At 40.5% G+C, this 18,635-nt stretch overlaps 1 protein-coding gene across 1 annotated transcript in view; it reads right to left on the reverse strand.

The window, feature by feature from the left end:
* FNDC1 (fibronectin type III domain containing 1) overlaps positions 1–18,635 on the reverse strand; it is a 273,409-nt gene that overhangs the window by 126,274 nt on the left and 128,500 nt on the right. The window contains exons 5-6 of the mRNA XM_089669817.1: positions 8,939–9,126; positions 4,324–4,431 (exon numbers count right to left, since the gene is read on the reverse strand). Of these exons, the coding sequence (XP_089525943.1) occupies positions 4,324–4,431; positions 8,939–9,126 (296 nt within the window). The remainder of the gene's footprint in view (positions 1–4,323; positions 4,432–8,938; positions 9,127–18,635) is intronic.

Below are 18,635 nucleotides of genomic sequence, written 5' to 3' on the forward strand. Positions count from 1 at the left end.
CCCAGTGAGCAAGGAAAACTATCAAAGGGTGAACTAGCTCACTTTGGGCCCTCAGGATCTTATGGCAAGGTTTAAATCTGAGATAGGAAAAAAGCTCCTTAATTAGGGTAGTCAACGTCCCTTTAGATGCAGTGAAGAATCTTCTGCGTGCTTTTTAGGGCCCAGTTGGTGCACTAAATGATCCAGACCTTTTAAGTTGGGAGAGATGAAGGTGGCAGTCCCTCAAAGGATTAATACAAGGGGAAAAAAGGAAGAGTAAGTACTATCCCTTTCGAATTACAATTTTTTTACAAATTTGTTTCGCATTACAAAGTGTTGGTGCCGATTTTTAAATGCAATTGCCAGCTTTTTTTTCTTCACCATAGCTCACAGAATTAGCTGTCACTTTCCCTGGAGCTAAAGCATACTTTGTTTCTTTTATCTTGGGAAACAAACTAAAAGGAAACATTGTTCCTTTTAACTCGGGGAGATAAACTAAAAGGAAACTTTATTTCTTTTAGCTGGGGGGAAAGTGACAGCTGATTCTCTGAGCTATAGTGAAGAAACAAAATGCGGTAATTACATTTAAAAACCAGCACTGACCTATAATGACAGAGACTTTTTTTTTTCTGACCTCTGTAACGGATTAATTGGTTTTCAATGCATTCCTATGGGAAACCGTGTTTTGGTTTACAAATTTTTTGCAATACAAAACATCCCGGAGAACGCATTAAATTCATAAACCGAGGTACACCTGTATTCTGAATTTAATTTGTTGCGTTAGAGGAAGTCAGTGGAGGGATTGGCAGAGAGGCGTAGCGGACACTGAAAGGTTGGTAAGGTGGATGAGTCTGGCAGCAGCATTTATGATGGACTGAAGGGGGGATAGCCTAAGTAGAGAGAGTTGAAGTAGTTGAGGCGAGTGATGACCAGAGAGTGAACTAGGAGCTTTGTGGTGTCATTTATTATACGATTCATCCTAATTGAATCTCACCACTAGTCCAATTGCATCCACAATTCCAAGTCAATCCCGTTCTCTTACCTAGAATAACTTTTAGGGCTTGTTCACACCGGGAACGCACACAAGAGCATGCATTTTCCCACACTGCAAAGAAAAGCACTGCCCTCTGCAGATGTGCGCAGGTGCAATGAATTCTTTATGGCACCTCTACACCTCTAGGAAACATAGACACATTTGCAGCTACCAAAATGCATGTTACTAGAGTACTATGTGGTTTGGTGCAGTGCACTTATAAAAATCATGCCTGCGGTATTTTTTGCAGATTTCCATGTGTTTGACAGCCCATTGAAATAATGGGCTATGCAAAACAAAAATTGAAAAAAATGGCGCATGCATAAATGAGTGGGTTATCCATGCAGCTAGATCCACCTGTTACACTATGGGGACACTGTATGCCCAATGGGCAGCTGTATGAACACAGCCACAGGTTTTAATCTGATAGGTGTGCAGGTGTAGGTGAGTGGCCATGAATGCACGCTGTCTGTGTTTAGGGCCGTACACCTGTAGCCACATGCTTGTCAAACTAGGACCGGCGGCTGTGTTCATACAGCTGCTTCATCCCCATAGTGTAACCTAGACTGCCTCCACACAGCTCCATCCACATAAACAAAGAGATTATTCACACTGTACAGGCCACAATGCCCATGTGAATGACCCCCAAGACCTCATTTACACACAGAGCTTTATTTCCTTAATACAGTTTTATCTTTAGATTTAGCAGAAACTTTGTAAGTTTTGTTGTGTTTGTGTACACTAATAAAAATGCTAGTGTATTTCTAGAGAAAATATAATTTTGATGTTTTCTGGTCAAAGGGGGCCCTGTCAGGTAGGCTGTATGGGGCCCCAAGATATCTAACAGTAGCCCTTCCTACATGGGTGCTCAGACCCCATGTGTATGAGACAGATACAAGTTGACAGGACATGCTGCATTTTATTGCAGCACGCCATGCTGAATTGCACTGCAATGTAAGGCAGCGCAGTGCACTGCCCTACATTACAGTGAATGAAGTGTACGTTTTGTACACTTAGCATAAAGTTTATTCAAAACAGAAAAAAAGGGAGCCATGTGATGCACTGAATCGCACACCACACTGCTCCCCCCTGACAGCCAGCAACACAGAGCAGCCATAGCAGTGAATGACTTCGGCTACTCAGCGTTGCAGTGTGAGTTCACCCGTTGATTTGGGCACTGGTGTGGGAGTACTTTTGAGAAGCTTTATGTGGCAATTACCTCACCTATTATGCACAGTGGATTTTGTTTACTTTCTCACCAAGGGGATGAACGACACCTCGTGGACTTATTTATTACAGGTATTTATATAGCACCGTCAGTTTACACAGCGCTTTACATATATATTGTACAGTCACATCAGTGTCCACCCTCAAGGAGCTTACAATCTAAGGTCCCTAACTCACATTCATACACATACTAGGGCCAATTAACCTACCAGCATGTCTTTGGAGTGTGGGAGAAAACCCACACAGGCACAGGGAGAACATGCAAATTCCAGACAGGTTGTGCCATGGCTGGAATTTGAACCGAGGACCGACTGATAGGCGGTCGTGCTAACCACTTAGCCACTGTGCTGCCCAATCTCCATAATTCTATCTGACAGATTTATAGAATTCCTGGAAGTCAGCTATCGGTGTAGTTCCGGGAGCTAGATGCTAGACCTTCTACAAAGAGGCTGAATTTCTGGAATTCAGCTTTAATGTCAAAGGAAAAGCTGTACTCTAACTATTCATGCAAAGGGTTCATCCCCCCTCCTCCTACCTATCCTGCTTAATTCCTTTAAAAAAAAAGGTCTGCATGCTTATCTATTTTCAATCTGGACAGATCACTTGATCCCATAGCTTTGACTCCTCTGTGCAAGGGAGCTCTCAATAATGGTTGTGGATTCCGGGAGCTGTAGCCCAGCTATTGTTGGTCCACCCTCCTCTCCCTTGCAGCAGCCAGTCACTGACACAGGGGTGTAGGATCAAGTGACTGGAGTGGAATAAAAATTGGTAAGTACACACATCTTTTTTATACAGGATAGGTAGGAGGAGGGGGAGGGAACATTTTTAGGAATAGTTATAGTTAGGCTATTCTGCCACTTTAACAAGCATTAAGACCATGGCGGTTTAATAAGTAGATGGCACTAATGCTGGGGCTATATTTCCACTTCTACTGAGCACTGACATTGAGACACCCATGTTTTGGGTGTCAGTGGTTTGAGGTAGGTGGGTGTCAATGGTTTGAGCTGGGCGGGTGTCACTGTTTGGGGGATGTGGGTGTCAGTTTGGGGTGTCATGTGGTTTGGAATAGGCAGTTGTCAGTGCTTGAGGATAGGTTGGTTTCAGTTATGAGTGTCAGTGGTTGGTTGGTTGGTAGGTTGGTGTCAGTCTAGGATGTCAGTGGTTGGGGATAGGTGAATGTCAGTCTAGGGTGTCAGTGATTGGGGGAGGGGGTGAGTCTGGGGAGTCAGTGATTTGAGGGTAGATGGGGGGGTGAGTATGGAGTGTCAGTGGTTGGGGGTAGGTGGGTGTCAGTTTGAGGTGCCAGTTGTTGGGGGTGAGTCTGGCGTGTCAGGTATTGGCAGAGATAATGCTTTTTCTGTGATCACAAGATCTTTCAAAGTTGGGGTGTTGGATCCATACACAAGAGAGGGTTGACCAGATGTTGAGATCCGGTAAAGAGCTGAAAATGAAAAGCTCTGCTCTGCTAGCAAGATTGACCTGTCTGAAATGTACAATAGACTTAAATAGACAACATAATGAAATAAAAAAAATAAACCAGGAACTTTTTCTGCCCAATGTGGCCTAAGACATCTATGAATGAGACCCAACACAAAATCATAAACTGTCACGAGTTTTCACCAACACCTACATATGTGAGCAATCATTTTCATGAAGCATACGAAGGATGAAGGACACAAATGACAAAATTAGAACCAAAATATTTGATAAATGCCTTGAAAATTCATTGAGAATTGCTACTACATCCATCGAACCAGATACTGATGCATTCATTTATCAAAAACTGTGTCAAATATCGCTCAAGTTTTAAGTTGCCCTCTTTTCTATAATAATAAAAGCATTACAAAAATTATTACTCAGATACGTACATTATCTATATCAGTGATCGTTAACTTGTGATCAGCCTGACTTTATCTATTCAACAGCTATTCATATTGTTAGTGTACTTTATGTGTGGCTCAAGACAATTCCTTTTCTTCCAATGTGGCCCAGGAAGGTCAAAACCCAACCCCCGCTCTAAAAGAACCCAATATAGATATTAGGCATAATATTTAGAAAATGACTTTAAGTTCTGCACAATTTACCTTTTATCTTGCCGGCTGAATCAGAGAGTTCATCCCATGTAACAGTCACAGCTGTATTTTTTCCATTTATTGCTTCCACATACAGGTTCTCTGGTGCAGTTGTTGGAGCTTTTGAGGAAAAAAAAGTTATGAAAGACTAGTTAAAGCATGAAGGGGCCATTTAACTCACAAAATGTTGTTATTGTCTGGAATTTTCTTTCTTTTTTTTAATGCATCCTCCTTGAACAATCTACAAAGAATACACTTCTTTCATATACAGAGCAGGGGCGGACTGACAACTCATGGGACCCCCGGGCAATAGGGGATCATGGGGCCCCTGTGTCCTTGCCCAAACTCAAAAAAGCCTATGAAAAAAGTACCAGGGGCATCTCATGGGGCCCCCTACTGACCCCGGGCCCTCGGGCAGTGCCCGAGTTTCCAAATGGTCAGTCCGCCCCTGATACAGAGTAATACCATCTAGTGCTGTTTTTATTTTATACACTATCAGCATACAGTATCAGTGAAAAGTACCTTAATCTGTCTTGATATCAACCTTTTACCATTTCCCTGTACAGAAGAAGTTAGACTGACAGTAAAAGGGGTAGCACTAGAAGCCAACCAGGAGTGTTGCTTACAAATATACTGACAACAAACCTACTGAAAGGATGGGAGAAAACAGGGATGAGTTCATCAGTCTGCTGCTGCTCCTTCTTTTTCCAATAATAGGATATGGTGATGTGACATAGCTGTATTTCCTAACTGCAGTAGACAAAAGTTAGGTCACCAGACTGATCTTGCTGCGTGGCTCAGCTGTGTAAATATCAGGACAGGATGGAACTACAAAACCCATTGGCAGGTTAAATATCTCTTGCACATAAACAGTTATATGATCAATACTTCAGCTGATCATATAACTGTTTGCCTGAAAATTTGTTCACATGATACATTTTTTCTTTTTTCTAGAATTTTCCTGTTAAACTTGCGAGGAGGATGAAGAACAATAGAACCACAGATATTTCATATCTCTGAAAAAGTCCCCTCCCAGGGATGAAACGTGTAAGGGCGGAGCTACAAAATCCATTGGCAGGTTAAATATCTCTCGCACATAAACAGTTATATGATCAATACTTCAGCTGATCATATAACTATTTGCCTGGAAATTTGTTTCATATGATAAATTTTTTCTAGAATTTTCCTAGTGTTAAACTTGCGATGAGGATCAAGAACAATAGAACCACACAATATTTCATATCTCTGAAGAAGTCACTTCCCAGGGATGAAACATGTAAGGGCCGAGCCTGTCAGTACCACGTTATCACGTTTGTGGGTACAGCCACACAGCCATTGGGATTGCTGGTGGCAGTGAGATTGCAATATCTGCACCCAATCCTCTTTGCAAGTTTAACACTTAATATGCTAGATACATTTATGTTTATGTGAGTGAATTTGGATTGTTTCTTCTTTTAACCACTTGCCCTCCAGAGGACTTACCCCCCTTCCTGACCAGGCCATTTTTTGCGATATGGCGCTGTGTTACTTTAACTGACAATTGCGCAGTCATGCAGCGCTGTACATAAATTGAATGTATGTCCTTTTTTTACCACAAATAGAGCTTTCTTTCCATGGTGTTTGATCACCTGTGCAGTTTTTATTTTTTGTGCACACAAAAGGGCCAACAATTATGGAAAAAAAGTATTTTTGACTTTTTGCTATAAAACATATCCAGTACAAGAATTTAAATAATCTAATTTCTTCATAAATTTAGGCTAAAATGTATTCTGCTACATGTCTTTGCTAAAAATCAAAAAGCAAAAAAACAATACATGTAAATTAATTGGTTTACATGAAAGTTATAGCGTCTACAAATGGAATTTTATTTTTTCATATATACTAGTAATGGCGACCATCAGCGACTTATAGCTGGACTGCGGCGGGCATTCTGACACTGGATGGAAACTGACTAACTGCCACTGACATCCCCAGGGACACTAATACAGTGATCAGTGCTAATAAAAAGCACTGTACTAATGACACTGGGCAAGAAGGGGTTAAAATCTGGGGTGTTCAAAGGGTTAACTGTGTGCTGTTTTACATCATGTGCTGTGTGTGTTTTACTAGGAAGACATGCTGCTGTGTATTTCTCTGCCGTGCAGAGAAATACAGAGCAGCATGTCCTTGCTGGCAGAAGAGAGACCTGTGTTGTTTACACACAGGTCTCTCCCCTGTCAGCTTTACTCGGCGATCGCCGGGTTCCAGTGGGGAATCTCTGACCAGGACCCAGTGATTGACATCCCTAGCCGCCATTGACATCCCACACACACGCATGCTTCCTACTTGGGAATGCAGATCACATATATACACGTGATTTTGCACACCCCTGCCGCCCTATAGGGCAGCGGGAAAGCGGTTAATAAATTGGTTAGAGAGGGTCCCTCATCTAACTCCATGGAGCCGGCTGAAGCATGGAGGATAATCCACAGAGGGCTGGAATGCACGTGGGACGTGGCATAGGACGTGATGACATCACCGGACGTAAACAAGACACGTGTTTCTGAGAAAGCAGCATGCCTGACAGGCCATCACAGTGTAGATGATCTTCAGCCGACACCATGGAGTTAGATGAGGGACCTCCTGCACAGTGAAGGACACAGTTTTTGCATTGAAAACTGTCGCCACCCCACCTAGGACTTATTTTAAGAGCCTGCCTTTCTTCTTTGAAATGTGAGTTGCCATTTGCACCTTATTTTGGAATAAACATTGTACTCTTGTCTACACTTAGATGCACCTTTATTATCTTTCTTGTTTTATACGCATTGCCTGGAGATCGCTTCCACTCCAATCAGAGCCTAACCCTAAGTGCAACAGACATTCCCCATGCTCAGGTGATGTTTTCTCCAGATGGACTTTGTTCACATGGACGTTTATATATTAGGAGTCAGACTCATTGTGCCTTTTCTTCTTTTAAAACACAATGAAGCCTTTTGATTGGGCAATAAAGAAGAAGCAGCAATTTAGTAAAGTCTAAATGGCTCAAACAGCTCCCCACTCTTAGAAGAGGCTGGTATTAAGAAGCATGAAGGTAGTTACATTTTACAATTATCTGCCTAAAGCTCTACTTTAGGTGGGGTCAGGGGTGGACTGACCATTCGAGCACTCGGGCACTGGCCGAGGGCCCAGGGTCAGTAGGGGGCCCCAAGAGATTCCCCTGGTACCTTTCATTGGCTTTTTCATAGGCTTTTTTGGGTGTGGGCGATGACACAGGGGCCCCATGATCCCCTATTGCCCGGGGGCCCCATGACTTGTTGTGGGGTTTTCCAATATCCCACATGTGCCACATCTGCATATCAGCCATATCAGATTTAAACATTTCAGTAGGTTCCCAAGGCACAGCTGTCCACCATGGACAAATCCTTCATTGATATTTGTTTTTTACCTTGACCTGTTTTTAGTTGGATTAATGCTTCCATACATGCTTCGATAAATGATCAATTTCTTTTTGGATCGATCTTTTTCCAATAGCAATAACAAATCAATAGTTGACAACCCGTTTGACCGACATGCCACACACAGGGAAGTGGATTTTTGACGGTTAAAGTGCAATTGCAACTTACAATCGTATAATATCAGCTGCATCTCTTTTTTACACCATACAAGCTCATAATCGGATTATTTGAAAAACTATCACATTCATGAACAAAATATCTCAGTGCTGCTCATCGAGGTAAAAGATTGATAATATTCCACCCTGACTGATCAACTCAGTTTGATGAGGAGACAGAGTCTAAATTGATCAAAAGGGACATAATGGCTATTTGATTTTTGCAGATGTCATCATGTTGCACATCGAACAGATAACAAAATTAAGAGTGTATGGCCAATAATAGAGTACATAATTCTGTGCACCTCGACTCTTGTCCATCTATGCATTATAATCTCTTTTGGAGTACCCTTTCATGCAATGTTGTTGATGTGCGGTGTAAATGACATATTCTTTTGGGTGACATATGATTTGAGTTTTATGGAAGTGGTAAAATACCTGGAAAAGTATAATAAAAGTGTGCAATAAGCAGACAATCATATTACATACTAGAAACTGTAACAACAAAATAGTGCACAGTACAGTATATACATACATTCCTATGAGCAAATACAGTCCATGGAAGGTAGAATTGCCTGCTTTTTTATATAAGAAACATTGAAGGAAATAAGTATTTGATCCCCTGCTGGTTTTGAATGTTTCCCACTACAAAGAAATGATCAGTCTAAAAATCGAATGGTAGATGTATTATAACACTGAGAGACAGAATAGGAACAAAAAATTCAAAAGAAATGCACGTCTAACAAAGTATGCACTGATTTGCATGTTCGTGAGGGAAATAAGTATTTGATCCCCTATCATTCAGCAGGATTTCTGGCTACCAGGTGTCTCTCAGTTTTACAATACACCTACCATTCGATTTTTAGACTGATCATTTCTTTGTGAGTGGGCAAACATTCAAAATCAGCAAGGGATCAAATACATATTTCCTTCACTATATGTTTGTACAATGCTTTTAACTGGTTATAGTGCATGGTTAGGTTTTTTTTTTTTTTTTTTTACAGGGTTAGGTATTTTCTAAGCTTACATAAGACTTACCAGATTCTGGCGTTCTTTGAAAAATTGAAGGGCTCCACTGACCATCTTGATCTTCTTGAGAAATACGGACTGAAAATTCATACATAGCATCAGGATTTAGTTTGTCTACCAGCACACGCCGAGTATTTATTTCCTTGTAATCCCAACGTGCAGACTCTCCTTTTTCTCGATAGCGAATTGTGTAACGTCTGTAAAATATAAGTGTCTGTTAAGGTTTGGGGTGGATTATAAAGGGTGACAAAGAAAGACGGTCATTTATAGTAACTTAGTATCATCTTACTCCTCCATATTCAAATAGCAGCAGATACATTTTTGTGGTTGAGTGCATGCATTTGTAAATGTAACACGGGTATTAAACTCCCCTTGATAATGCCTTTATTTGCTTTATTCTACAGAAGGACGGAGCCATCTTTGATCAAGCATTATTCATGATCAGTATCTACACCAGGACTGAGATGCTGGCTCAGGGATGACATGGGTTGATTTACTAAAGCTGGAGAGTGCAAAATCTGGTGCAGCTCTGCTGAGAAACCAATCAACTTGCAGTTTTTTTTGTCAAAGCTTAACCTCCCTAGAGATCTGATTATGTCAGTATTTCTGTGCTCAAAGCAGTACATTGTTTTCAATGGAAATATGTTTTTTTTTTTTTATTGTAGGCCTGTAATTCTTAGGAATAACTCACTGAAATCTGTCCGATCAAGAGTCTAGTAAACATCCCAGGTATGTTAAAATTTGAAACACGAAATCATAAATTATAATATAATAAATAATCATAAAAATAATATAATAATAAAAATGTAATTCAATAATATAATCAAACCAAAAACACTGAAATTTGAAATAGAGCGACAGTTCGCACATCACTGAGCAAAGTCGCAAAACCGTTTTCAGTGTCTGATGACGAATTTCCCCACAAATTATTATCACTGAATTCTGCAAGTGGTTCTAATTTACTATTGCTGTTTTCTAGCTGGTCTAAAACCGCTTTTGACCTAAAGGGACGCGTTTTGGACGCCATGGACATTTCTCAGTTTCCAGGCAGAAAGAACAGTAACAATGCAGGCAGGGCACAGGACAAAGCACTAGGGACAAAATGTATGTGAAATGGTTTGATACAGTAATGTTATACTATGAGATTTTAGTGTATTGAGTGAATGGCACATTTTTTAATTTTTTAATTTCCCGCCGGTTCCATCACCCGTACGTCCCGACACTCGCAGGGAACGGAACCCAGAAGACAGATGCCGGCATCGGCCGGAGTATATGACCGGAGATGCTGCAGGGGGGACATCGCGGGAGCGCAGGTCAAGGTAAGTTCTGGAGGGAATCCCTAAGCAACGCTGCAGGGTAATCCCAAGTGTAGCTCGGGGTTACAGCTTCTGGTACTGAAAGTTAACCCCGAGCTACACTTGGGAATACCGCCAGGGGGGTTAATTGAATAAGCTGAAGTTAGAAGCTGATTGGCTACCATGCACAGCTGCACCAGATGTTGCACCCTACAGTTTTTATAAATTATCCTCACAGTCATGTAAAGCATGATTCCTACGCAGCTCTTTGCTGTGTTCACAAACATCTGGCACAAATCAGCCCCCCTTTTCATTCCCTAAATATGCAATTTGCTTCAAATGTACAATATTGCAACCTGATCACTGGGGATGAGGACATGCTTCCTCCTGATCTGCAGCAGATCAATGACATCATCTCAAACAAGCGTCTTGTCTGAAATGCAACCCATTTACATTTTCTTTCTAGGAAGAGTATACTGTTTCTGTATAATGTGGCATAATTAATTTTACAAATATTAAGAAAAAAACTAGCAGAAAAATGCAATGGGGTTGATTTACTACAGGCAAATTCACTGTGTATTTTGCAAGTGCAGTTACACTCTGCAAGGGAATTTGCTCCAGAGCTTAATAAATGAGAGGAATCTCCGCTCACTTCCATCATCCAATCGTGTGCAAGAAAAAATATTCCTTGTTTATTTTCCTTGAGCCCTGGTTCACTCTGATGCAATTCTGAATTCGCAGCATTTTCTGTGCGAATTCCGCACCGCTTCAGAATCACAGCCCATTCATGCGAACCACTGCCGGTGTGTATGTTAAGTTAACAACACCCTGAAAGTGGTTCGCAAAATGCGGTGCGATGTGTAGAAACGGATTGCATACGTGTGAATAGCCATGCAATCCAATTCTAATGTGGACCAAAAAAAGGGTCCTGCACATTTTTGGTGTGGGTGCGATGCGATTAGAACCATAAAAAATTTATGGATACAATGGCACCGCGCACAAATCGCTTGTGATTTGCACAGGAATGCGGTGCGGTTCCTGTGCGAATCACATGCGATATACCGCACCGAATATATGTGAACCCGGGCTGAATCAGCTGATTTACTAGGGTCTGGAGCAAATTCTCTTGCTAAGTACAACTGCACTTTCAAAGTACACAGTCTGCCTTTAGTAAATCATCCCCAATGAAGGTGATTCTGTAAGGCATTTTGCAGCACATTTCTGGCTATGTGGATGTAGCCAGCAGCCTTGCAGCAAAGTGATAAAGCCCATGTGCGACATGCAACAAATTCATGTAGTTCTTATTTGTAACAATTTTATTGTATTTCACTAATGTTGTGCCAAATTCGTTAAGAAATAGCATCATATCGGGGATATGGAAAGTGAAGAAGATTGTGTCATGCTTGTAAGCATTATGTTGCATATTTGAGACAATTATAGGACAAAGTCCTTATGGAAAAATTCAACAAAAGATTCATATGCAACATACTGCCATTAATTTGTTGCAAGTTGCACCATTTATCACGCTATCAGAGACAAACTCCTAATTACTATCTATGAACTCTTTAACCAATTGCCCTCCAGAGCATTTACCCCCCCTTCCTGACCAGGCCATTTATTGCGATACGGAGCTGCGCTAATTTAACTGACAATTGCGCGGTTATGCAATGCTGCACCAAAATTAAATGTATGTCCTTTTTTTCACAAAATTAGAGCTTTCTTTTGGTGGTATTTGATCACCTCTGAGTTTTTTATTTTTTGCGCTATAAACAAAAAAAGACTGACAATTTTGAGAAAAAAACAATATTTTTTTCTTTTTGCTATTAAACATGCCCAGTAAAAACATTTTAAAAATCTAATTTTGTCATAAATTTAGACCAAAATATATTCAACTACATGTCCTTGCTAAAACAAATCCCAATACGTGTATATTACTTGGTTTAGGTGAAAGTTATAGTGTCTACAAATGGCGGTATAGGTACTGGAAGTTTATTTTTTAGGTTTTTTATTTATTAGTAATGGTGGCGATCAGCGATTTATAGCGGGACTACAGTACTGCGGCAGACATTCTGGCACTGGAGGAAACTGACTTGGTGTCACTGACATCCTCAGTGACACCAATACAATGATCAGTGCTAATAAAAAGCACTGACACTGTACTAATTGCACTGGGCAGGAAGGGGTTAACATCTGGGACGTTCAAAAGTTTAACTGTGTGCCTGCTTCAGTGTAAGCACACTGCTTTGTATGGCTCCACTATGCCGAGCCAAACAAAGCAGTGTGCAGGAGCTGACAGGGGAGAGATCTGTGTTGTTATACACAGGTCACTTCCCCGTCGGAGATATTCAGCGATCACCGGGTGTAGCAAATAATCACCGGCCTGGACCGGTGATTGACAGAGGCCACAAAAGGCAAAATCTTGCGTATATATATATATATATATATATATATATATATATATATATATATATATGATTTTGCAAACCGTGCCGCCATGTTGCATTATTTCTGCTATAGGGCGGTGCGGAACCAGTTAAAGAAAAAAAAAAGGTAGAAAGAAACATCACTTACATATTTTCAATATATCCATATTGTAATATAATGTAACTTATTGCAGGGAGCAAATTTTATAACAAGCCTTTCCTTCCACTTTAAGTACTATCTAAGTTACTCACCTGGATAATGAATATTAAGGGCCAGTTCAGACCACATGCAGTCCAGTGCATTTTTTTCTGCATCAAAATGCATTAATAGTAGGTTACATGGTTAACAATGGTATAGTTCACACCAGTGCAATCAGTTCCAGTACGTTCCAGTTCCAGAAAAAAAGCAGAAAATGCTGCATTTCTTTCTGCACTGAACTGTACTGGACTGCAGTAAAATGCATAAAAACACACCAAAATGGGACTGCCCCTAAACGCACCCAAAATGCACTGGAACGCACATGTCCTTATTTAACCTCCCTAGTGGTCTGATTATGTCCATATTTCTGTGCTCAAAGCGGTACATTTTTGTTGCATGGAAATAGGTAGTTTTTTTATTGTAGGCCTGTAATTCTTAGAAATAACTCACTGAAATCTATCCAAACAAGAGTCTAGTAAACATCCCAGGTATAATAAAATTTGAAACACGAATTTATACATAAATTATAATATAATAAATAATCATAAAAAATAATAATAATAACTTTAATTCAATAATGTAATCAAACCAAAAACACTGAAATTTTAAATATAGCGCCAAGTTTGCACATCACTGAGCTTAGTCGCAAAATCGTTTTCAGTGTCTGATTTCCCCGCGAATCATTATCACTCAATTCTGCAAGTGGTTCTAATTTACTATCGCTGTTATCTAGCTGGTCTAAAATCGCTTTTGACCTAAAGGGACGCTTTTTGGACGCCATGGACGTTTCTCAGTTTCCAGGCAGAAAGAACAGTAAAAATGCAGGCAGGGCACAGGACAAAGCACTAGGGACAAAATGTATGTGAAATGGTTTGATACAATAATGTTATACTATGAGATTTTAGTGTATTGAGTGAATGTCATTTTTTACATTTTTGAATTTCCCGCCGGTTCCGTCCCTGTAAGTCCCGACGCTCGCAGGTAACGGAACCCGGAAGACAAATGCCGGCATCGGCCGGAGGCGATGGCTGGGACGCTGCAGGGGAGACATCGCGGGAGCGAAGGACAAGGTAAGTGCTGGAGGGAATCCCTGAACAACGCTGCAGGGTAATTCTGAGAGTAGCTCGGGGTTACCGCTTTTGGTACTGAAAGTTAACCCCGAGCTACACTCGGGAATACAACTAGTGAGGTTAAGTTGAAGAAAAATAGAGGGGGGGAAATAAACTGGAACGCATCAAAAAAGCATCAAATACACATAAAAACACACCAGAATTCATCAAAAATGTGCATGCAGAAATGCATCCGGACTGCGTTTTTATAGTGTAAACCAGCTCTAAAGCTTATCTAGATCCAAAAGAAAAATGTAATATATTGCTGCTTATGACTCCTTAGATGGAAAGCATGCATTAGCTTTCTTTTTTGTTTTCTTTTTTCCTGTCCTTATTTTCACCTGGTGATTCTGCTAGTAACATACTTCATGCCCTAGAGTAGTGATCCTCAAACTGTAGCCTGGGGGGGCCTTTATCTGGCCCTTGGGGCACTATTCCTCCACTGATACGAAACACTATTCTTCCAACTGACATCAACAATGGGGCACCATTTCTCCAACAGACACCAACAATGGGGCACTATTCCTCCCAATGATACCATGTGGTGCCTATGTGGTGATGTTTATTGATGCCAGGAAAATCTCCACTCCCGCTGGCCACAGTCCAAGCCCTCGTAAAGTCTGAAGGACAATAAACTGGCCCTTTGTTTAGAAATTTTGGAGACCTCTGCCTTAGAGTGTCCTGTATCCATAGAGAAGCAGCATTTTCATCCAAGGCCACTCTCCTGATTTTTTCTACGAAAACCTTCTCTTTTTCTCATCTTCATAATTTATGGCAAGGGGGTATTCTGTAGTCTACTGAAGAAAACTGGAAAGACTGATAGCATTTCTTGAGGTTTCAGACTAGTTCTAGCTATTTTCTGTACTTGCGGAAAATGTACTTAGCCATAAAAAAAGAAACTAATGTTGACCCTACAGTATTCCCTATAACTGTTCTTTTATATGTGTAGTTGAAGCAGCAGACACATTGGGGCTGATTTACGAAAGGCAAATAGATTACGCACTTTCCAAGTGCAGTTGCTCCAGAGTTTAGTAAATGAGGTGAAGCTTCACTTTGCAAAGAAATCCCACTCATATGCACGGAAAATGAAAAAAAATAAAAGTTTTGCTTGCGAATGATTGAATTATAGAAGACAGAAGATCTTCCCCTAATTTACTAAGATCCAGAGCAACTGCACTTCCAAAGTGCACAGTCTTTTTGCCTTTAGTAGATCAACTCAATAATAAAAAGAAAGTAACTGTCAGTATTGGATGATGGATAGCTCCTTGTCTGTGTTTCCCTCCAAAGTTTTTACAGAACCTCAACCCTCTTATGCCACTTCATCATTGTGTCTTCCCAGCATTAGCTTTAGAAAAGGAGGAAACTGATTTATAAATACTACAAAAATGACAAATGGCAGCATTAAAAAATAAGTGACTAAGGCAGTTAAAGATTTTATTTTATTTTGGATAGACCTGGGAAGGGTTAGTCTGTCAGGTTTTTATTGTTGTCTGTGTCCCTATAGGTGAAATTTCCATTCCCTTCTTGTCAAGGCAGGAAGTGATAGGAAATGTCTCCAACAGGGACATAAAATAAAAAAAAAATTAAAAAAACACTTAATAAAGCCTAACTCCGAGAGTTTTATTTTTTTTTTCTTACAGTAGGTCCCCTACACTGCAAGAGTTAAATACTCATTAGGTCCAGGGCTGCACAGAAAGAGAGTAAATACATACCTTACCCTTGGCTCCAACAGGGTCGCTCCAGCGATGTGACTGACTCCTATCACACTCCAGTCTCCTCATGATATAATACAGGGTAATGTCCCTTTATTCATAAAGTGTAAGAAACATATAAAAAGGGGGCCCCTGACAACGTTATTGATGATGAAACATGTAGGGAGGAGCCAGAGCATGTGATGTCATTGTGCACCGGAACATAGCGGCAATCTTGTTGGTTTGCAACTTACTACCAGAGACATGGTGACATGCTGTTTTGTACTTTATATGATGTACGTTTTTTACTGTGTTTGAGGCATTAACATATATTTTATTTACTACACTATGAGGATCCTTTTTATCTTTTGAATTGGACTGTCCTCTATGAGGATAATACTTTTTTAGGTTCATCCTTGAGTCCATTTAGCGTGAAGATCTAGATTTAATAAGTGCCTAGGTCTATGGCTTGTCACTGGGGATCATACAACGCATTTTGACCCATCCTTAATTGGGGGTCATTACCATCCGGTAAGAGTCAGTTTGTTTGGTGGTGGTGAAGGATTCTTCCTCTTTCTCCTCTTGGCGTTTTTTTGTGACATTTATACCAGTGCTGTGAAACTGTGGGCGATGCGCACATTCCCTATATGCCTCAAGTCTTGTGGATTGGACTTTTTATATGTTTCTTACACTTTATGTATAAATTACTTTAGCGCTGCACCTTATATACTATGCCTACTGTATATTGTTACCTATTTTGGTGGCTGCTTATGCAGTTCCTGTCCACTTTAACTTCTTTATACCATAGCGTGGAATTATTTAGATTTTTTAATGTCCTTTTATTGTACATGGAAATGCTGATGCTCTACTCACAGACAGGGGCGGACTGACAACTCATGGGGCCCCCGGGCAATAGGGGATCATGGGGCCCCTGTGTCCTCACCCACACTCAAATCACACCCAAAATAGTCTATGAAAGGTACCAGGGGCAGTGCCTGATTTCCCAAATGGTCAGTCCGCCCCTGCTCACAGACCAGAGCTTCAGGCAGAGGAAAAGGGTACAGGAGCCAGCCAACGTGGGGTATAAGATAAGTGACAGAGTCGGCACTGTGCACCCCTAGACAAAACAAGCATTTAACCCTTGCAGTGAGGGTAGGCCCTACTACAAAGGTGTTTTTTTTTTTTTTTTTTAATTCTTGGAGATGGGCTTTAATTGCAGTGTAGTGTCAAAAAATGTTTTATAAATTATGTAAAAAAGAGCTGCGTTTACCCTACCAGCAGTTTAGTGATAAAAAAATTCTATATATCGAAATAAAGTAGTAGAATGAAAAAGTATGTCCAAATATCCACCAAAAGCAACAATTATAAATCTCATGAATATATATAAAACAATTATAGATAGAGTGCATACAAAAACATTACAGAATATAAATAGTCCAAAAAAGTGAAAATGTCCAATAGTGCCTGTTTTCTTTAACTACCCAAGTGATGATGCCTTTAAATGAAAGTGTTTAAAATGAATAAACTGCAACGCACCTCAGTGCATGCAAAAACTGGTGTATCCTGCATCTGTTAACAACCTAACATACAGGATATTGTGCATTGTGCTGTGCTACTGTGAGATGCAGTGGAGGTGTGTTCTGGAAGTGTGGTCGGGGTGTCATTTACAATCCATGGTGCTACATAAACATCAGCACCAATCAAATTGTGGTAATAAGCACATTAATGCAAGACTGCTGGTGTAAATGAATCCTTAAGCCAGCCATGCATAGATCGCTGCTAAACTGGTCGAATTTCAATCCATGGTCAAACTGGTTGTACAAATGTTAGGTAGATCCTGACCACATGGTCTAAATCTTTTCAGAGCTCAGACCAGCTGAGAGAGATCAGCCGACAACAGGTTTTAGCCAACTATTGGCTGAATACGGGTCAGAGGAGTGCAGAACTGACTGCACTCCTTGGATCTCTAGGAGAAGTACAGTGATATAAAAATTCTACACACCCCTGTTAAAATGCCAGGTTTCTGAGACAAAGACAAATAATTTCAGAACTTTTTCCACCTTAAATGTGACCTATAAACTGTACAACTCAATTGAAAAAAAAAACTAAAATCTCTTAGGGGGGAGTAAACATAAAAAACTAAAATAATGTGGTTGCATAAGTGTGCACACCCTCTTATAACTGGGGATGTAGCTGTGTTCAGAAAAAAGTAATCACATTCCAAATCATGTTAAATAGGAGTCAGTACACACCTGCCATCATTTAAAGTGCTTCTGATTAACCCCAAATAAAGTTCAGCTGTTCTAGTAGGTCTTTCCTGGCGTTTTCTTAGTCACATCCTACAGCAAAAGCCATGGTCCGCAGAGAGCTTCCAAAACATCAGAGGGATCGCATTGTTAAAAGGTATCAGTCAGGAGAAGGGTACAAAAGAATTTCCAAGGCATTAGATATACCATGGAACACAGTGAAGACTGTCATCATCAAGTGGAGAAAATATGGTGCAACAGTGACATTACCAAGAGCTGGACGTCCCTCCAAAATTTATGAAAAGACAAGAAGAAAATTGGTCTGGGAGACTGTCAAGAGGCCTGCAGCAACATTAAAGGAGCTGCAGGAACATCTGGCAAGTACTGGCTGTGTGGTACATGTGACAACAATCACCCGTATTCTTCATATGTCTGAGATATGGGGTAGAGTGGCAAGACAGAAGCCTTTTCTTACGAAGAAAAACATTCAAGCCCGGCTACATTTTGCAAAAACACATTTTAAGTCACTCAAAAGCATGTGGGAAAATGTGTTATGGTCTGATGAAACCAAGGTTGAACTTTTTGGCCATAATTCCAAAAGATATGTTTGGCGCAAAAACAACACTGCACATCACCAAAAGAACACCATACCCACAGTGAAGCATGATGGTGGCAGCATCATACTTTGGGGCTGTTTTTTTCAGGTGGAACTGGGGCATTAGTCAAGGCAGAGGGAATTTTGA

Source organism: Staurois parvus, unplaced genomic scaffold, assembly GCF_062004578.1.
Source record: "Staurois parvus isolate SC_StPar_1 unplaced genomic scaffold, SC_StPar_1.0 ptg000081l, whole genome shotgun sequence".
Classification (NCBI taxonomy): domain Eukaryota; kingdom Metazoa; phylum Chordata; class Amphibia; order Anura; family Ranidae; genus Staurois; species Staurois parvus.